The 21,854-nt window shown below is 54.7% G+C and overlaps 1 protein-coding gene across 3 annotated transcripts in view; it reads right to left on the reverse strand.

Moving 5' to 3' along the window:
- The window catches only part of SKAP1 (src kinase associated phosphoprotein 1), a 140,693-nt gene that overhangs the window by 23,635 nt on the left and 95,204 nt on the right, over positions 1–21,854 (reverse strand). For all 3 annotated transcript variants that reach the window (XM_061477733.1, XM_061477730.1, XM_061477732.1), the window contains one exon: positions 575–655. In XM_061477733.1, the coding sequence (XP_061333717.1) occupies positions 575–655 (81 nt within the window). The remainder of the gene's footprint in view (positions 1–574; positions 656–21,854) is intronic.

Below are 21,854 nucleotides of genomic sequence, written 5' to 3' on the forward strand. Positions count from 1 at the left end.
AGCACACGCCTTTTACTCTATAATCGGAGCAAGCTGGAACGTGCACAGGACCAGTCACAGTGCTCAGCTGATGGCCAGGAGGCAAAAAGGGGCTGCTCTTGCCTCATCCCTGCTGCCATACAGTAAATAAATCAAGATAAAATCAGAGCGATGAGGAAATGATTTGTAGCCTTCACAAGGGGCACTGAGATCAAGATAAAGCCGGGGCTGACTCACAGCCCTTATCTCAACCTGCTAATGTGTGCGATGCTCCCAGCCCCCTTGTCTTCACCCAGGCTTTATCCTCATTAGGTGCTGCTCCTTAGAAGGACACATCTTGCCTTAGAGGACTGGGCTGCTGCTTAATTCAATCTGGGGGGTTTTAATCTCTGTGCAGTCGGATGAGCTGCAAAAGAGCACAAGTAAAGGCTGAGCCCTCCCTGTGTGCATGAGGCCTAAGGAAAGCCTGAAAGACCCTGCATGTGCTATGGAAAAGATGCCTTTCCCCGTTAGCTTTCCATCTGAAAGCTTGAATTGTTGGGAGCTCTGAGGTGACGTCCCCAAACCTTAACCTATGGCGCTGGTCGAGCCTCACCTCGGGACTTCTTCTCCAGGTAGCCTTGCTTCAAAATGTTCCCTGTATCTTGGACGGACCTGGGTGTCATCTCCTCCCCTCCTACAGGGAGAAAAGCAAAGCAAAGCCTTGGGATTTGCCCAGAGAAGCTGTGTCTGCCCCATCCCTGGCAGTGCTCAAGGCCAGGTTGGACACAGGGGCTTGGAGCAAGCTGCTCCAGTGGAAGGGGTCCCTGCCCGTGGCAGGGGTTGGAGCTGGAGGAGCTTTAGGGTCCCTTCTAACACAAATCATGCTGGGATTTCCCATTCCCCCAACCCATCAGCACGGTGTTTTCATGGAGACCAACAGGGATGCTCAAAAGGACCCAAATTCCCTCTCTGGGTCCAGCCTGGCCGGATCAGAAGTGTTTTCTCAATGGGGGAAGATGCAGAATAAGATCCTGAGGAGCCCCTGCACCACCTTCAGATGCACCCTCAGAGAGGGGACCCCGCACATCCCCTGTGCTGCCACCTCCTTGGCACCCCACAGCAGAGATGCGCTCAGGCTTTGCTCTAAGCGATGCTGAGCATCTGACTTGCAGACAAGGCACATTTCCCCTCAGCTCCCAGCCCCGAACCTCTTTTGCTAATGCAAATCTAAATGTCATTTGATGGGACATTCATAAGGATGAAAACGGGCCGGTGGGGCCGGGTGCCCAGGGAGAGCCGGCGAGTATGAATATTACATGAATGTGCCCAACGCCAGCTCCCCGACCCCGCTGGCAGGAGCATAAACAATGCTTGAGTGAAACTTTGATGTCGACGTTAAGAAGCCAGAGCCCAGCGGGGGGACAAGAGGCAGCCCCGGCGAGATCCCATCAGCGCTCGCGCTCCGATTGAATTACCCAGGGGGGAAGGCAGGAGCTGCGAGGGCCGCTTGGCTTCTTTAATTTCATTGACTTTCAGTACATTATCAGCATGGGGCTTCCCTCGGCCCCCGCTCCCCCGTGCAAACTGGCTGTGGAAAGAGCCAGCGGGCAGGATGCTGCTGCTGCTGCTGCCGCTCGAGCCAAGGCAGGGATGCTCCTGGCCATGCGGGTCCTCCTTGGGATGCGCTTTCTGCTCCTGCCTCGTTGACAAGGGAGATGTGGAGAGCACAAGGACCTTGCAGACCCCACAAACAGCACAGTGGTGATGGGAGCCAGCAACAACCTCTGCCATGCCCGATCCTTCTCTCTTTTACCCATCATTTCTTGGTGCCTGCCTGTCAGCAGGCAGGACCCCTGGGATTCCCTACTGCATTCCCAGATGTGCTGTGCCCCACTGGAGATCAATTTTCCACATAAGAACATCCCATGTTTCAGGTTGTTTGTGGCTCTGGGTGCCAGGATGTGCTGGGTTAGCAGCATTCAGGTGCCTCTGTGGCACCCAAAACATCATCAGGAGCCCAAATCTCTCCTGCTCTGCGAGGGATGCTGTGCCTCAGTTTCCCATCACACTGAAAGGAAACTCCCTTCTCCTTAAGCACTCTGTGGTTGCTCAGACAAACTAAATACAATTAAGGAAGGGTTGTGAGGGCTGATTTGATTGTACAGGGCTCTGGAAATGTGAAGCCTTACAGCCTGTGACACGAAGATGGCAGTGGTAACCTGTGTGATGCACACCCAGCATGGCTGATGCAGCCCTGCTAATGCAGAGCTGAGATTACATCTGTGCAGGGTGGGTGAGTGCAGGGGATGGGGTGCTCTGCCTGGCTGCAGGCAGGGCTGGGGCTGCCGGGGTGTCCCTGTCCTTCCCTATGTCCCCTGTACCAATCCAGATGGCTTTTGCTAGCAGCAAATAGCTCGATATACGTGCAAAGGCAGTCTCCATTTGGGGGGGGTATTTCTTAATGGACACTCGGGATCCACAGAGGATAGATGGGAGCCAGCCCCAGAAGGCTCTCTGGTTTCTAAGCCAGATGGTTGTGCCCCAGGACCACACAGCTGGCAGGTAAACCACAGCTCAGCACATCTTCCAGGAGTCCAAGGGATGGAAAAGCCAGGCTGTTGCCTGGTCATCCCTTCCAACCACTAACGGCCACTCACCGTGTATGAAAACAGGGAAAGAAAGGGCCTTACATTCATCTGAGAGAGGCACATCCGTGCTGACCCAGACACGGCCCATCTCCGGTCGCTCGCGGGGCTGGGGCTGTGTTTGGATATGGTCTCGGTGGTCCCTTCCACCCTGGAATCTCCCTCTGTGTGCCAGGTACTCCAGGGCTGAGCCCAGTGAGCCCCGGTCACCTCCCAGTGGCACCAGCATCTCCTGCAGAGGAGCTACACGCTGGAGGCACTGGAAATTGCTCTATGCCATCATCCTGGAGACCGCTTTTCTGCAGAGGATAGGCCCACGCTCACAGAAGCAGGAGCAGACAGCAGCTCTTTCCCCTCTCTATTGCGCCTCAATGCGATTCACATCCCCCAGGTGCTGCTGCAGGATGCTCTCATCACCCCTGCATCAGGCTGAACCCAGGTCTCCAACCGAGCCCGTGCCTTTGCTGATCCTTCCAGCCTGTCCTTGCCATGTCCTCAAGGACCTTTGGATTTCAGCTCTCGCCCTTCTGGTCTCTGAGTCACGCACACCAGCTGCAGCCACAGGAGCCGGAGCCAAACACGCCCGGGGCCGCATCGGTGCCCACGCTGTCACATCAGCGCTGTTCAAAGGGATGGAGCGCGGAGGCACGATGCTTACAGCTCATTCCCCGTCCTCCAGCTTATTCACCAGGCTCAGACGTGCCAAGAGCAGATTCTGCTCCCGGGGACTTCACAGGGAACACCCAAACCCATTTCAAACCAGAGCACAATCGGCTGTAATTTCCCAAAGCCCTCCATGGTGCCTGCGCTCTTTTTCCATTGAAGCTAATGAGGAGAAAGACAATCAGGAGGAGACAAACGAGCTCCTGCTGCCTTCAAAGCGAGATGGGCTCGGGAAGTGCTGAAAGCCTTTGGAAGTCCCACCCGCCACCCAGCTCTGCCATGGCAAACGGGTCCAGGACATGGGTGCCAAGTGGCACTCGTGGGTCTATTCGATCCCATGTAAAACCAAGGGCCTGGCTGCAAGCCACGCTCCCTTTGGTCTCTGATGAGGGAATGAGGCTTCCTGTATTTATACCATTACCTTTCTCCAAGATCAAGAGGGTCTCGAAAGCATCTCTGCTCTCTCACATCATGCTCTATGCAGGGTGCAGATACCTCTTCCTGGGTACCCTTAATCAAAGTTACCAGCCAAATCTACCGATGGTCCAGTTCCCATAGGAGGATGGCAGTGAGCTTGGCTCCGTCGTTCCAGGCTCTGGATGATGGAGGGTGGATGCATCAGGCAGAGCTGGGAAGGACCTTTCCAGAGCCATGCAGAAGCTGCAGCCCAGCAAAGCAGCCAGCAACAGGCATGGGTTAATCACAGAATCATGGAACGGGTTGGGTTGGAAGGGACCTGAAAGCTTATCCAGTTCCAAACCCCTAGCACGGGCAGGGACCCCTTCCACTGGAGCAGCTTGCTCCAAACCCCTGTGTCCAACCTGGCCTTGAGCACTGCCAGGGATGGGGCAGCCACAGGCAAAACATCCTGACCAAAGAGAGCAAGAGAAAGGCCACGGTGGGAAGTGAGGCACCATCCACCACTGTGGTCCCCCAGGTCCCTGCCTCCTCATCCCCCAGCTCCAGTGGCAGCTCCCCAGTGGCTCCCAGGCCCTCAGTGCCCCTTGGACACATTTGCCTCTGTGCCTTGGGAGCATTGCTGAACCTTTCAGTGCCTTGGAAGTGGCTGGGGATCATTTATAGGGATAGGAACAAAATGAGCGACTGTTTCAAAGAGAATGGGGAACCAAACAATTGTCATCGTGGATCACACGGAATAGATCTTGTCCCAGCCCAATTTTATTGCATTTTTTGAGCAGGAAAATAAGCAAGTAGATGAAGAAAAGGCAAGGCACAGCAGGGAAGATTAATTCAAGCTTCAGACTGACTTCTCAGAAGAGGCCAGTAAGCAAAATCCAGAGTGCAGGCATCCACCCCAAGATAACTTCCTGGATTGAAAGCTGGAGGCAGTCAAAAATCAACAGCCACAAATCATGGAGAGAGAATTACCAACCGAAATACCCCCGTGCCCAGCTTTGGGATCAGTTATCCTCAGGCTCAGCAGCCTTCAGATGCTCCAAGGCATCCCCAGCCAAAGAGCCCATCCCAAAACTGCTGCTAAACCCAGAGCGCCCTTCGGGACAGGAGGGGAACTGCTAAATGCTCTCTAGCAGCAGCCAGTACAGACCAGTACTGAAGGTAGGAACCAAGATTAACTGGTCCCAGGGAAGGGCTCGGGCTCCTGACAAGTGCTGACAGTCAGGAGCAAACACAAAACCCATGGAAGTCGCTCAAGGAAGCCACAATTCTCACCTGGGGATGGATGGGGCTGAATTAACTCTGTTGCCCCTAAATCCTTGTCAGACCACAGCTAATGACTGGACACAAAGAGGGAGGGGAAGGTACAGATGGACCTTTGTTAGTGTTGGATTTAGTGTTGTTTTCTCAGAGCAGTCCATGACTGTGGGGTTTATGATTGATAAGCAAACAAGAGAAGAGGCAGTCAATGGCCAACGGTCGGGCTGGGGTTTAGCCTGAGAGGGTGGAAAAAAGCCTCCAACTTTGCTTGGTGCTTTATTTTCTCCTTCTGCCTGGAAAATTTAACAGCAAGTTTGAAGCCGAACCAACTTTGCCGAAGGGAAATAAAAGCGAGAGAAAAGAAAAGGAGAATTCAAAGAGGAGGCAGAGCCCTTGGCCCAAAAGTTTCCTTCCAAATGGCTAAGTCTATAATTGCAAAATAAAACCCACTAAATCTCAATATCTATTTGCACAGCTCATTAGCCAAGGGCTCACACTCAGCAAAGTGGGAGGGAGGAAAGAAAAACCCTTCAGCACCAAGCCGATTTGGGGAGTTGCCATGGAAACCAAGCCCCTCGCCGCCGCATCCCGAAACCCCCTGCTCGGATGGGTCTGTGTCCACTGCAGCCTTCCCAAGGAGGCAGCTTCTTAAAGCCCTCTAAGAGAAACAATAATGTATGAACCACATAAATCTATAATCTGTGTAACTCACTGCCCCGTTCTTCCTCTCCCCCAAACATAACATTATGTCAGCCGTTCGACCTGCTGCGCTACCGGGCCAGCATGATTTACAGCGCGAAGAGGGGAAGCCTAAATCATCGCGTAATGAAAACATTAAAGTTAATGCATCACAAGTGAGGAATTTATTACCATTAACTCCAACAAACAGTTATAAACCACCCGTCCTTTCCTGTCCACGCGCAGGGACGCGGGGACTTCATTAAGCTTCAACTTTCTTCTCTTCTCCACTAGACCGTTCATGTGTGCTCCAAGGGGCCACCATTTATTGTTAACCGGACTGGCTCATTTTCCGGGCCCTGGTGAAGCTTTGAAGGCCTCATCCATTTCCTTCCACGGGTGGCTCGGTGCAGACAGATGGAAGAGGCAAGTCCTCGAGGCGGGCAGCTCCACGGGTTTATTGAAACGCCGCTGAAAGGGATGCTTTGACAAAAGCCAACCCTCGCCCCGGCCCTCTGCGCTGTTACTCAAAGAGCCTGATGGATAAGTAATAACATCTGGGCACGCTGGGCGGTTACACCGGACACCAGCGGCCCTCAGCCTGCTCTTGGCCAAATATTTGCTTCTCGCTGATGTTCCACCACCTTGGAAACCTAAGCCTGACACGTGGAGCCCTATCAACCCCCCCGGCACAGCGGAGGACGGCGGCGCTGGCTGGTCCCTGCATGGGACCGTCTCTCCCTCATCCCCTTTGGTCCCGTAGCTGGTTTCAGGAGAGGTTCCAGGGGGGATTTTGGGGCTGGGAGCCGTGGGGATGCAATAAGAGCCACCACCATCCAGTTACGAGCTATTGCTTCAGTCCTGAGGTGTTTGGATGAAAATACCCCTGGCTTCAACAGGAGCCGCAGATCTGAACCATGACGTGTGCTGATGGGTTTGTTATTGCCTGCTGGCAACAAGGACCTGAACAAAGACGTGCTGCTCCCACAGTGCACAAACACGTCCTGCTCCCCTTTATGCCAGCACCTCACCATGCTCATAGGGAACAACTTCTTCCCAAGAGCTCAGCTCAGTCTCCCCTCTGGCAGGTTAAAGCCATTCCCCTTGGCCTCTCCCTCCATCCCTTGTCCCAAGCCCCTCTCCAGGTTTCCTGCAGCCTCTTTAGGCACTGGAGCTGCTCTAAGGTCTCCCCTTAAGGAGCCTTCTCTTCTCCAGGCTGACCCAGCCCACAGCATCTTCTCACCTTTCACGCCAGAAACAAGTGCTGAGGATGAAGGCAACCAAAGAAACAGCCAGAGATGGCAACACCACAAAGGGACCCCAGGAGCAAACAAACTCTCTCAGCCCAGAGCAGCACGTCAGGCCACTGGGACTGCGGTTGGGCAGTGAGGGGAATACGGGCTGTGAGAGGCCAAACCACATCATGTCTCAGCATCACAACGCTATCCCCCCGAGCTGCTCGACCTGAGCCCCTCGCTGCAGCCACAAACCAGTGCAAGGGAATTCCCAATGGGAAGATGCGATTTGAACCTCCAGGGTCTCGGCGAGGCTGCGGAAAGAGCAGGCACCTGTTGGCTAAGGCCCCTCTTACAGCTTCATTCCTATCAAAACGCTGTACCACAAACCCATCAGCCTTGACACAAACGATTCCTATAGATCACTGCGGAAAATCGAGGGGATTTAAGGAGAGAGGAGGGTTAGGAAAAAGTAAAACAAACGACGTGCCATTTTTCAAGCGGAAACAATGGCAATATGAAGATATATAGGTGTCAGCCGATCCGCAGGAGGCAGGAGGCTGTGCTCTTTTACCTCTTCCAGTGCCGCTCTCCTGACCTCTACCATTTGCAATGCTTTGATTCCACCTTGCCCAAGGGATCTCTGAGCGCCGGGGAAGAGATGAGGAATGCCCGTGCCTGACCTCACCTCCACATTGTCTAACGGCTGACGGCATAAATCAGCTCAGACCCAAGTGTCAGGAACCCATGTGAGAAGGCTGCAAATATGAAATGATTTCCCCGAGGGTTTTCATTGTTCCTCGGGTTCTCTCCTGTAACTGCAGAGCCGTGTTTCACACGAAGAACAACCTTCCCTTGAGACCCCCATCTGTGTATGCAGTGAACAGGAGGAGGCGGGCAGGAGGGATGCCGGTGGCCGGCATCCACCTGGGAGGGGAGCAGGAAGAGGCAGAACGATACCCACAGCCCAAACGTGCTGTGCTCGTCCTTCCTCGTGCTCGTGCACACCAAAACTGGTGCAAGACCAGTGAAGGGGTGTAAGGAAGAGCTCAGGGAGGTGGCACATATAAGGGGTAAGGCACAGGAGCTGGTGACTGAGCAAACCCCAGGGAAGGGATGAAACCAGCCAAGGGGTCTCAGTGTGCCACAGCCTTGGGATTAAAGCATCACAAAGCTCATGGAGGGTGCTGGAAGCTGCTACCATTCCCAATGCTGGGGATGTATTTACACATGACAGAAGCAGAGCCAACACAGGGGCACTGTGAGCTGCTCCCCCCATCCCAGCCTTCCTCTATGGGGTTTTTCTGTTTCTCTAACCCTGACACTAACATGCTGCCACATTCTGCCCCATTATGGAATACCGGCTCAGGCAAGAGCCAGTTTGCTGCCTTCTCTTGGACTTGGAGGATTTGGTGCCTAGTGTGGGCATCTTTCAGGTACCATCCCTATAGGAAACCCCTTCTCTGGCCAATCCTTCCATCCTAAATACTGGAAATGGCAGAGAGGGGCTTCAGGAGAGACCTGGGGTAAGAACAGTGCAGGCAACAGGCTCTGGAGGCAGCAGCAGGGATGATGCCAATACAGGTTTGGGTCTGCACCCCAGCAGCAGAACAGCTTTAGCTCCCTGCTGAGCCTACAATGGGTGCTCTGCCTGACCCTGCCCTGTAGCAGAAGCTGAGCTGAGAGCCCCATTGTCTGGTTTTAGTCTGGCTTCCACACCCACAGCGAGCCAAGAGCTAAGGAGAAGTCCTGGGGCATCAAATCAGCTTGTTTTAGGTGTATTTAACCAAGCTCTTGGCAGCAGTTCTCTAGAAAGCAAGCAGTCCACCTTGACCTGCTGATGCTGAGAGCATCATTAGCTGCTATTTGCACAGCCTGCCCAAGCTTAAACCCCCCCGAAGTGCCCAATGGGATCATTATTCCACCCTTCAAACCCAGCATCACTCTTTAAAACCCAGTTCTGCGGGTAATTAGAACTAAGTGCTCTGTGCAGTGTGGCCACTGGTTTGTCTCATCTCAAAAGCCAGTCAAGGCACCTCGGTGGTCGCTTCCTTGGCACAAAGCCTCCAGCATCTTCACCACGACATTGGACCACAGCAGTGATGTCCCATGGGCACAGACATCCCCCCGCTGGTTGCTAATGGGAATAATGGCTGTGAGTCAGGATTGCACCCCATTAAACCAAAAGCAACCCAAATTCCCCAGCTCCCTGGCAGGGTTTCAAGGTCCAGGTTTGCCGCTGGAAGTCACTGTCTTATCAGGGTGACCCCTGCCATGATAAGCAAGGTCCTTGGCAGGGCTGGAGGCAGCGAGTGGGAGGAAGCCGCTCTTCCCGGACGGATTCAACTCTTCCATTTCAAACCAGCAGCCTGGCTCTCCCACTTCCCTTTCATCTGAGCCCAAGCCTCTTTCTTTCCCCTGCTTCCTACTTCTGAGTAATTGTCAGGGAAGTAAAATCAACAGGTCGTAAAATGATAAAAGCAGGTTCTATGGTAAATCCTCCCCTTGGGCTCACTTCTCCTCTCGCTTTACACTGATAAAATGCCCCTGCCTTCCCTGGAGCCCTCTTGATTTACATCGCATACCTTGGATTAGGGAAGTAACGTTGATTCCCTGATATCAACACAACATGAATCCAGACACACCCAGCCTGGCTCTGCTAGTCCAATAAATCAGGAGCAGAGCCAGGAAGAGCTTATATACGAGTAATAGAGCTTCAACTACACCATACTGATACGGCGAGAGCAATCCAGCCTCCTTAATGTAGATAGTTATATCCAAATAAAGGTGCTTTATGTCAGTATAAATTATTCTCTTCCCATTTAGGGATGCCTTTGTACAAAATGAATGTGCGAGAGCAACTGCCAATCTGGATACAGATGGATTGTTTAGAATCAAGAACAAACCCTCACTGAAACACAGGCTCGAATTTGATGGCTCCTTCTCCTGGACCTGATGCTGTGCGGTCCCCCTGGCCCCTCGGGACACGGTGCTGTCCCATCCCGTCTCCCTTCCATGCCAATCTAGAGGGAACATGCAGGAAAGCAGCAGGATTATGGGTTCCCCCCCCCCCCCACGTTGCCTTTTCTCCTGCATCACCCCCAACCTGAGCAGCTTAGGACCCCCCTTGCAAGGAGGCACCAAGTGCTCTGCAACCCAGAGGAGACGGGGATGGGGATGCCTTTGGGAGCCAGCACCAGACAGGAGAGATGATCTCCAGAGCTGCCAAATGGAGTTCAGATCACGCTTAACCTCAGGATTAGCTCTGCCACATTTGCCTCAGGCAAGGCAATCAGTACTGACAGGAGCCCTTGTACCAGGCTTTTGTTTGGTCCTAAGTGCCTTACACTGGTTTTTAGTAACCCACAGCCACAGTTAAACACATGTGTAGATGAGGAGCAGGACCAGGACCAGGGCCGTGATGCCAGACACAAGGTAGTTAGAGTGGGAGCCTGATGTGACCACGTTCCCTCTGCAGCATCCCAGGAGCTGGGGCTGGGACCCCCAGGACTGAGGAGCTGCTTTTGGACCAGATGCTCTGGCTTTTTGTCTGAGGGTTTGGGGTTTTTTTATGAGATGCACGCCCTGCAAAATGGGAAAAGCTGGAGGCATTTCCAAGTGCCTCCCCGTGCCAGCCTTTGGGAGCAGGGCTGTATTCCCACCCCTAAGCCAGCAGCCCAGCCCGGTTCACCCCCTTGGCTCATCCTCTTGGCTCTCTGCTGCAACCGAGGGGAGCAAGAGGCACTTTCTCCCCATGGAGTACAAAGAGAGCCTGGGGTGCGCAGCCAGAGGCAGGTGATGGGAATGATTCCTACCCCTAAATCCCTGCTGGCCATTCCCAAGACCAAACTTCACTGTTCCTGGCAGGACTGCGTGAGGAGACGGAGCAGGGGCGCGGGGAGCGGCTGGAGCTCATTACAGGATCCTGCTCCGCGCTGCTCTGGGACAAAGATGTTTCCTTTTAAATCCTGGATCCGCCGCGGGCAGGAGCCCAAGTGATGAAAGGAGCTTTCTGGGTGGTGTGGTCCCAGCAGAGCTGCAGGAGCCAGAGCCCTGGGTGGCTCCATTGAGCTCCACGTGATGGTTTCAGTCACGGAGTGAGGCGCTGTGATTGAGCTCATCCACTCGGCTGTTGTTTGCCTTGGGTCCTTTGGCTTCACTTGCTTCGGGAAAGCTGGGAGCCCTTCAGAGACGTGGATGAAGTTCAGTTTTATGGTAAACGGGGCATTCCTCTTGGCTAGGCATCGTGTCCATGCAAAAATACTTCGGTCATTATGGAGCGTCACAAACATTTACTTGGGTCCTTGAGTGGTGGATTACGTTCTGAGATGGTGAAAGATGCCGGGTTTAGGAAGCGATTATTAACTTTCAGTCACAGCTCACGTTAAACGCTCCCCGGTCTGAGAGGGAAGAGCAAATGGAAAGATACAAAAAGCAATGTTCTGAATTTTATTGGGAAAATAAATTCACTTTTAACTTGATGGATATATGGGGGGAGGAGGGGGAAATGCAAATCCTATCAGACTTAAAGCTGATTTATTTAAGCAAGGAAGTCTTATCAGTAGCAATGGGATGGGGTTTAAGGTTCCTTGTTAGCACATCCTTCCTCTTGGCAAATCTCATCCTCCCAAACCTTGTCTCCTCATCTACAACCCAGAGGTTGCCTGCGTGAGGATGTGATCTGAGCTGCTGCAATACAGGGAATGAGAGAAAAGATTCCCCCTTGAGCTTCAGTGTTAAGTCTGCTTTAGGCCCTCTCAGAGCTCCTGGCACTAATGGGGCTCCCCAGTGCCTTGCTTAAGCCTTGGGCAAGCAGCGAGCAGCGGGGGTTTTATTTTTGAGCCTTAATAATTGTTTTGAAGCTTCAGTTTTGGAGAAAACAGCTTTGGATTTTAAAACCACACTGGGCAGAGCCGCTGGGTGAGCCAGAGACCCCCAAACCCCACAACGGGGTGCAAACATGGAGCATCACCTCCCTTCACCCCCCCCAAGCCAAAGAGATGGGCTTATTGCAGTGATCACAACCCGGGAATTCACACCTCATTTTTCACACCCCAGCACCGTTATTCCAGCAAGTTCCACATCCCGAATGCTGTGCTTTAACCCCCTCTTTTGCACTGCCTGCTCCCAGCTCCTTCCGGGCTCTGGCACCCCGAGGCGAGGCTGACACGAGGGAATCTGGTGTCTGTGAGTGCCCCCAGGCACGGAGCCATGCGGGAAGCATCCCCATGAGCCTTGGCTGGCTCCGGGAGAGGAAGAGCGGCTCTGCCTGCGCTGCCATGGGAGGAGGATGCTCAAGGCTCCGGTGTTGGGTGATGCGGGGCAATTAGATTCAAGCATCTTCCATTAGTGAGGAGTGCGAGTTTGCTAAGTGTGGCATCTGTTAGGCCAGAGTCATAACAAACCCACAGACAAATGAAGTGCCAGTTATCCCCTTCAAAGGGAAAACCAGGGAAGAAAGAGCAAGCTGCTTCCTCTTGGAGAGGCTCCGGGCTCTGGAATTCCCTGCCTGAAATCCAAGCATCAGCCTGGTCCATCCTTGCAAACCGATTGTCTGGAAAAGTGGCATATTTAACCGGAAATGAAGGCTGTGTGTTAAAGGGACACAGCTGGGAAATTCCAACGGGAATCACCGTGGGAAGGGCAGGGGTGTTTGCTGCTATGGGAACGGGGCATCGCCATGCTGCGGACAAGGGGATGAAGCAGCATCCATCCCAGCTTAAACAACTTTCTGCAGGACAGGAGGGGAAATCACTGCACAAGGGAGCTGTGCCTCAGCCCACGCTGCCCCTTGTCTGTCAACTCGACTCCAACCCATCCACTGCTTTGCTGGGACTGGTCCAGCACCCAGACAGAGAGACAAGGGCTGGGAGCCCGTAGGGAGCATCGGCCCAGCGCAGCATCCCCTCACAGGGCTGTGCCAAGAGCAGAAGCTGGAGCCAGCCTTCACCTTCGCTTATATTCCCATTGCAAAGCCACCCCAAGAGGCACAACCCCGCAGCAGGGATGTGCTGGGCAAAGCGGGTCTGCAGGGCGAGAGGGATGCTGGAGGCTCCAAACCCTTATGTGCAATGGGGTAAAAGAGGGAGGAAATGGAGCGTTTCTTGTGCTTCACCTCAGCTGCACAGAGAGGGAACCCCAGAGCTCTGCGCCGAGCTGGTGATGTGCTCTGCTTCCATCCCCAACCATGCGGCCGCATCACCCCGCTGCCCCCAGCATCCGGGCGGGAAGTGGAGATGAAACTTGGCCACTGCTTTTCCTTGTTCCAGATAAGAAAACCATTTGTCACCGGTGGGCTGGGGGGGGGGGGACACACACGACACGCTGGGGCCGGGAAGGGGGGGTGTGTGGGTGTGTATGGGGGGGGTTTATCAGGGAAGTGTCAGTCTGTCCACACGACCTGCAGAACAAATGTGTGTTTTATCATGGGCCCCGCACCTGCAGCAGGCGTGTGCCCCGGGGAAAGTCCCCGTGATGGATTTGCCCATCTTAACGAATGTAAACAAGCAGGAGAGGAACATCAAATAATGCCCTTGACAGGCTGCAAAGGGAGCCGCGAGCAGAGAGCCCTGGCGAGGAGGAGGCCTTTTGATGTGCAGGCCGGGGGATGGAGGTCTGTAAATAGCAGCAGCTCCGTATCGCGTCTTATCCAAATATTTTCATTTCCCATCACGAGCTGAGAGCCAGGGGTTGATGGCTTTGGACTCTTCAACTTTCAGCTTTCACCCTGCAGCGAGAGGAGGGGGCACCCGCTCCCCACCCGCCTGCGCTCCCTCATCGCCCATGGGAGAGAGCCCACTGGTGACAGGGGGCATCTGGGATCCGGCTCTTCCACATCCACCCGGGGGATGCTGAATCCCATCCGCATCTCCCTCCAGACACGAGTGGAGGAGCAGACCTGAGGGCTCGTGAGCCAAATGCAGGGGGATGAAGCAGCACCCGGTGATGGATGAGCAAGACACGGGAAGAAATCCCTTCCCTTCACTTGGCCCTGGGAAGGAGCCTGCATCCCAATGGGGCCCCTGGGCACCCTTCATCCTTGTCACCAAAATGGGGTGTCTGCAAGGAAAGGGGACATGTTCCAGCTCACCAGGGCAACACAAGGGAGCAGAGAGAGGGGTTATCTCTGGGTACCAGACAGAGGGGAAGCCCACGTTTAAACCTGAGCAGCAACGACTAAAATTAGAATGGAAAGGAAGGGAGGGAAGGAAAAAAAAGCCAGCTTTCCACCATAAATATCCTGTGAATTCCCATCTTGACACCGGGGTTACATTTTGGGTCTTTAAAAACACATACAACTGAAATCAAGTGCTTCCATCAGCTCCTCTGGCATATTTACGGTCTCCGGGAAGGGCTCCCAGACACAAATCCCACTTTGACTTATAAAGGACCCAGCAAAGGTCAGTGCGGGGCTGGACAGGGGTGAAGCACGGCTGTGATGGACGGGAGCGGGGAGCACAGCCGGGATGCAGCCCCCCCCTCCAGCGGGACCGGGTACCCGGGGGGATGCTAGCGGGGAGCCTGGGGGGGGTCTCCCCGGATCTGGGGCCAGCGGGGCCGGGAAGGGCTGGAGGAGGCGGGGGAGGAGATGCGGGATGAGGGGAAGGATCGTGTCATTCCAGGGCTTTGCCACAAGGAAGCAGCAGAAGCCCAGGATTGGAGCCAGGAGCGGAGGGAATCGTGGTCCAGCCCCAGCCCGGGGCCAGCAGCAGCGGTGCCAGCCCCCTCCTTCCGCGCCCAGCCTGCGCTCCCCAAGGAGGGGCTGTGCTGTAGGGCCAGGCCAAGGGGAATGGCTTGAACCTGCCCGAGGGGAGACTGAGCTGAGCTCTGAGGCAGAAGCTCTTCCCTGGGAGGGTGCTGAGGCGCTGGCAGTGGCTGCCCCATCCCTGGCAGTGCTCAAGGCCAGGTTGGACACAGGGGCTTGGAGCAAGCTGCTCCAGTGGAAGGGGTCCCTGGAGCTGGATTGGAGCTGGATGAGCTTCAAGGTCCCTCCAACCCAACCCATTCCATGATTCTATGATGAAACAAGACCTGGAGGTAAACCGGACTCTCCCAGCTCCCACACCGGTGCCCTGCAGGTCAGACTGGCCACGTCCCTGCAGCCCCATCCCACGGGAGCTCTGTTAACCCCGGCACATCACTCACAGCACGCACGGAGCAGCTTTTGGAGCTGCTGTCCCTTCATGCCCTATCGTGACGGGGATGCCAAGGCCAGCAGAGAGCTCAGCACCTCCGGCCCTTCCCCTCTCCTGACTCCATCGCTTTTCCTCTGCAGGCTCTGCTCAGAAGTGCTGAATGCAGCACAACTTCGCTGGAATTATTTATCCAGAGGCGGGGGATGAGAGGAAGACCGTGATTTAGAAAATTATTGGTAAAAGGAGCTAAAATATAGTATTGATCCCGGTGGCCGTGTCCCACCTCTGGAAACGCAAGGAAGTGACAGGGCTGTATAAAGAATGCCAGCTCCAAAAAAGAAGCTGCTTTTTATTACATCTCCGATACCCGCCAAGTGATAAATCCAGGGCTCTGTAGATCAGGAGTTTATTATAAAAAGCACCAAATGTGATTCATCAGATGTGCCCTTGGCTACAAATCCAGGCTGGATCCAGGGGGGCCATTCAGACCTCAACCCAACCTCCAGCACCCCTCTGACTGGAGATTTGGTATTAACCTGCCCTGTGAAAACAGGGTGAAAAAGGCCCATTTCAGTGCCAGTTCTGCCCCCTTTTATTCCTAAGCCTTCCAGTTCCTGCCTGGCCGAGGGGAGGCTGAGCTCTGCAATCCCCATTCCCGGCCTAGAGCCAGCGCTGTGGTGTTTAGGCGAAGGTGAGGGAGATGCTGAGCCCTGTGGAAGGGCTCTCATCAAATCAAAACCCTGAGCTTAATGGCTTCGGCTACCTCGGAGAGCAATCAAAGGCCCAAACCCCGTTATGAGCCGGCGATGGGAGGGTAGAGGGAAGCTGCCGGAGCGCTGCCTCATTGGAAAGACATCAAGAGGCTGCATTAAACCCAAGGGAAGGTCAGAGCTCGCGCGGGGCTCGTGGAAGGTGACTGCCCTCATTACCCCCCCCTGCACGGCGGGGACGGGGCCGCTTGGTTCCAGGCTCTTTGTGGAGCAGAGATTTATAGAGAACTGAGGATGGGTCTGGAGGATGCGGTTCTGGAGGATGCGGTTCCGGAGGATGCGGTTCCGGAGGATGCGGTTCTGGAGGATGCGGTTCTGGAGGATGCGGTTCTGGAGGATGCGGTTCCGGAGGATGCGGTTCGCCCTGTGCACCCATCAGGCCTTGCCCTGCTCCCCGGTACCTCGCTCGAGGCACCTGCGGCCGATCCCCTTCTCCAGGCTGGAATTTGCTCAGGGATTGAAAGAGCAAAGGGAAAAAGGCAAATAAGAGCCTTTTTGGGGGAAAAAGGCAAATAAGAGCCTTTTTTTTGGGGGGAAAGGCAAATAAGAGCCTTTTTGGGGGGGGGGAAAGCAGTAGTGAAGCTGAGTCCTTCCCCACCATCCCTGTCCCAGCCAGCCCTGGGCCCGCAGTGCAGCATCGCTCCCTCCTCTCACCATCACCAGGGCACGCAGAGCATTCAGCACAGGCACTTCTGCTGCCCCTCTAATGCAGAAGGGCTCAGGCTCTGTCCTCCCAAAGCTTATCTGAGGCGAGATGCAAGGGCTCTATCCCCACAGAGATACCTTATCTCTTACCATGGGAGCACTCGCTCCATACAGCCTCCTTTGAGGCTTTCTAAACCAAGGAGGAAACCCAGACAGGGCAGAGACCGGAGCCACAAAACAAACCAAACCCCCTCAGACTATAAGCATGGAGCAAAAAGGGCTCGCAGAACTCGATATGCCACCATGTTATTCATGTGAGCTCAGGTGCCATCACCTTCCCTTTCTCCTTTGCCATCCCTGGGCATTTTCAGCTTTTCTTTAGGCCTTTGCCCATCAGATCCCAAGTTCTCATCACCAATGGCATTCTGCCCAGTGGAACTGGAACCTCCCGACAGCTCAACCCCACATCACCATTTGCCCCAGCACCTATAAATGTGAGCACTACAAGATATATTAACTCTGCAACCTCAGTCCTTCCAACCCCACGAGGGCTCTCCCATTGGGAATGAAGCATCTCAATGGCACAGAAGCGAGCTGGGATGGGTTCAAGCAAACTTTCTCCTGCAGGAAGGGAGATGCTGTGTGCTCCTCCACCCCTGAGGACCCTCTCGGTGTCGAGGGGAGGGAGAGGGACATCGTGAAGAATTTGTAACCGTGCATGTAGAGATGACATTTATAGGGCTCTCAAATTGGAAACTGTACATTTTATTGCACTCTCTGTCAAAAAATGCACTTCCATCAGAGGCGAGAACGACAAGGGAAACAACCAATCAATATCTGGGCCTCTAATATCTGGGCTGAAAAAAATCATTATCCTGTTACTTTTATTATGGCGTTATGCTTGAAATATGATAGTTGGAGGTTGTTTCCATTACCTCAACAGTTCTGAAGGGGTGTTTCCCTCCCCTCTGCCTCTGCCTCAGCTCTCTTTGGGCTCAAAATCACAGCGAGTCACTTGAGAGGGGGATACACAGGTCCTGGCTCCCCCTCCCAGCCCCATGGAACTCAACTGCCTCCGGAGACAGCGAGAGGGCAGAGGGAGCCCATGTCTAAACACAGGCGAGGTAGCTCCGTGTCCTATTGCTCCAGGCCCAACCACACCATTTGGCACCCCTTAGCCCCAGCTGCCATCCCAGTACCATTGGCTTTTGGTACCAGCACATCCCAAAATACCAGCAGCAATGGGGAGCAAAGAAAAACCACCTCATCCATCCCCTCCCACCACACGGTCCTTGCCCCACGGAGTTAATCTGCTCATCCACGGTGCTATTAGAGGACAAACTCAGCCTCCCCAAGCACAACAGCTCCGAAGGAGATGCTCTGTCTTCACCCTGCAGGTTTTCCCTTTGTTGGGGAGTTGTTTGGGGAGCTCTTAGGGTTGTATTTGAGTCCTGGCCTTGCGCTGGGAAGATTATTGATGAAGTTGTGCATTACCCAGGCTAAAAGCCTTGTGCTGCTTCTCTCTTCCAGACTGTCTCACTTGAGTCCCACAGAGCACTAAGTGGGCCCTTAATGAACACAAGAGAGGTTATCAGGACCCGCACGGGGCTCAACCGTCTGCTGCAGGAGACGCCACCGATAAGAGTTCAAAGCGATGCAGAGAGACAGCTCGTGCTGGCTGCTGCTCAGGCCACGGGCGTCTGGGGAGCTGGTTCCCAGCACCGGGCAGGCAGAGCAGGTAAACAGCCCGTTACAAACGTGCTCCACGCATCCCAAGGCTCCAGCGCTGGGGTGAGCAGCCCCGGAGTGATGGGTAAGGGAGATGCAGCCACGGAGGCAGCCCCCGGGCTCTGCTCCACAGCACCTCTGAGCCCCATGGTGCCGGTACCCAGCATCACCCAGGCAGAGCCTGCACCCAAAGGTGCTCTCAGCTAAGGGGTATTGCAGCTTAGAAGACACGCAAGGTTGGCCACAGGACTGCCAGAACGGCAGGGATGTGACCCTAGGAGCAGCACTGCCTACTGAGGGTCTGGGATGGAGGGACATAGATTCCCAGCCCCGGTTGCAGGAGACTGGGTGATGTGTTTAGGTACCACCTGCAGCATTTTGGTTGGGCTTTAGCAAGTGAGGCAGGGTAAGAAGGCTCACTCTGTCAATGAGCACAACAGGCACAGGAAGCCGTCTGCTACAGGATGGCCCTGGAGAACACGGCTGGAACGAAGCCCATGGATGTATAACAGGGTTCACCAAGACACAAGGCCGAAAGCTTGTGGAATGGAGTTAAAAATGACTCTAAACCTGCCCGTCAGCATCTCTGGCCCCTCCAGTTCCTCCTTTAGAGGACGGCCCAAAACGTGCTGTGGGACTCATCCATCACAGGGACATTTCACTGTGCACAGCTCTATTTACACCCGTGGCAGGGTCGCTGGGGTGGGGTGTTCATGACAACATGAGGAGGCAAATCCTGGTGAGCCCCTGGGAGGGGGATGTCACGGGGAGATGCAGGACAGGGACCACACGAGCAGCATCTCCAGGCCCAGCACTGCAGCATCCTGACCAGCCATGGACATGCATTGAGAGCTGCAGGGGTAATTCCTGCAGAGCAGAGGAGGGGAAAGCTTCCCAGGAAGCATCTCTGCTTCAGCCTCCCCGAGCCGCACTGGGCACCAGGGCTGCTTGAGACACGCTCACTTCTTGTCCCTGTTGGAGGCAGTCAAAGTGCATCACCCAGATGGCAATGTCACAACGGCGCTGTCCTCCCCTCTCCCCCCTGGCCACCTTAGAGCTAAGCCCTTCCTCGCCACTCCACCTCCGCTTCTATGACAGCACACAGATCCCTCAGCCGGAGCTGTTTAAGCGGGATGCGCTGGAAGGTGCTAACCTCTAAAAGGATTTGTGGTTGAAGAGCAGAGAGAGGTGGGAGAAACAGGGCAAGGAGCGAACGTGAAGAAAAGACGGATCAATCCCAACGATTCATCATGCCAAGAGCTGTCCAAATAATCAAAGGCATCAGCCAGGTTGATGTATAGCTGATGTCACCGAGAGAGACCCTTAACAAGGCAGCCAGTACAACAGCTGCTGGTCAGGGAGTGCCTCAGCACACGCCGGGCTGGGGCACAGCAACACAGCCCATCCATCACTGACCCACCTTAATGGCCAACCTGATTAGTAAGCACTGGCTGGGGCTGACAGCCCTCCGCAGCCGCCCTGTCCCGGCTGGCAGGAGAGGATGCTGCCGATGGGATGCGGGCCCGGCGCGCTCGGTGGGACCATCACCATGGCAGTGTGAGCATCGGCGGGGAACCGAGCATCAGAGCATGGCAGAGCATCTGCAAAGCCCCGTCAGTGGTGGCAGGAGGGTGCTCCAGGTCTAGAGCAAGAGCCATGGGTCCCCAAGGCACCCCCCATCTCTCTGCACATCAAATATCCATCAGCAACGTGGGACAAGACCCAGCCGCTCTCCCACCCTGGTGTCCCAGGGACAGGGCACGGGCCTGCAGGGAGCTGGGTTTTAACATCACAGCGATGCTATAGGGCTGAGCTGGTGTGGAGGCTCCCAGGCAACCCCAAACCCAAGGGCTCTGCTTCTGACTCCACCACATCGCTCACCCGAGCAGGGCTCAAGTCCCCACATCCCTGCTACAAAGCCTTTGCTGCGCCCTCAGCAGGGCCGGGGGGTGACCTCAATGGGGGGACCCAAGAGCCCCGCTGAGCATCCCTCGGCTAGGATGTGGTCCCCTCCTGGGAGCCAGCAGGAGTGGAAGGGGCAGGGAAAGCTTTTGCTTTGTTCCTTCCTCTGTTTCTATTTTCCTGAGGAGTTTCTGCCCCCCAAGCGCTCCCCACAGGGTCAGGAACACCCCAGGGATGCTCGGGATGCACTGGGGATGGGAGCAGACCCCCACATCACTCACCAGCCCATGGAACATCACCAGCTCCACTGGCCGTGTGGGAACACAGGTGGCACTGCCCCCTCACCCCAGTGTCCCCATGGCCACCAGTGACCCCACCACTCATGGGATGTGGGAAAGCATCTAAAGCATCTTCCCGTGTGTAAACCGCACACCAGAAACAGCCCACGTGCGTGCACACCCCTGTGTGCAGGAGAGTGGGATCTTTTGCATGGAAAAATCCCTTATTTTTCCTCACCTGGGGCAACAAGATGAATCAATTAATCAATTAATAACATTATTGCACAGGGCTACGACACCTTTAAGCCTCCTGCCACCAGGCAGGACGTGGCTCCTGCTCCCATACTCCTCGGTGTCTATAGGAAGCTGAAGCTAAGCCCAGGCTCCTCCTGGCAGGCCCCAAGTGAGGATCCCGTTGGATTAACTGGAGTCCAGTTGATTGCTGCAGTTTCAATAGCTTGTTCCGACATCGATTGCCGTCATGTCACTGGGAGAAAAGGATTAATAATCGGGTGCTCAGGTTGGCTCAATAGTGCTGATAGTGCCTGACAAAACGCCGTTAGGAGCACTCCCACCGGAACACTATCTGTGTAGGAAAGCTGCAAGGAGCATCAGTCAGGGTTTCGTGGGATAATGATTAACTCCAGATCCTCAGCCTCGAAAACCCAACCAACAGTTTCTATTATTTCCAGATAAATTCTCTCTCTCCCTCAGTTCATTCCCGTTGCACACAAACCTTTTCACTGGATCCCACCAGGGGAGATGCATCTTTTCCTGTCTCTCCCTCCTCCTTCTCCCCCCCACAACCCCTTTATGGTCCATCCCGGAGGAAACACACTGCTTTGTAACCCTCACGTGTCTCCTGACCCTCAGCTGAGTAAAACACGTCCAAGGCCCTGATGCTGCACACAAGGGGCAGAGTCCCACCAGGTCCCTGCACTGGGAATGCTGCTGGTGCTGTGCCTGGCCTTGGCCATGCCCCTTCTCCCTGCCACCACGACCCTGCCTGCTCATGCCTGTCCCAATGGAAGGGGCAGCCTTGCACAGGGACCCACGGAGCAGTGGTACACGGAGGGAGGTGCGATGCCCCCAGTCACCCTCCATCATTTCCAACCTCACTGTCATTATAAGCACGCAACAGTGGAGATGGTTCCTCGGCCATGGAGGAGCAGGATCCAAGCCACCATCCCACCTCCCAGTGGCCGTGAGCCGGTGCTGGGTGCGGAGCCGGTGACCTCCCTCCGAATAAAAGGAGGATGGGATTGGGGCAGTAAATCCCACCCCGGTGCACATCAGCCCGGCAGTAAATCGGAATCCTCTCCGTGCCCTCTTTATTATCACATTCACAGCATGAAGTTATGAGCTTCTTCACAGCTCCTGCTATAAAAATGTGATGGATGGCGGGGGAACCTCAGGGAGTTAATCTATTCTCCCATTAAATTTTACTTTAATTGGTCTTTGAGTCAATCAGAAACTCACTAGACAGTGAATTAAGAAAAGAAAAAGGGGGGAAAAAAGGAATGAAACAGGGTGGGGG

The sequence above is a fragment of the Pezoporus flaviventris genome, unplaced genomic scaffold (genome assembly GCF_033815535.1).
Source record: "Pezoporus flaviventris isolate CSIRO_AGI_PZ_B2104156 unplaced genomic scaffold, CSIRO_AGI_Pfla_v1 ptg000107l, whole genome shotgun sequence".
Classification (NCBI taxonomy): domain Eukaryota; kingdom Metazoa; phylum Chordata; class Aves; order Psittaciformes; family Psittacidae; genus Pezoporus; species Pezoporus flaviventris.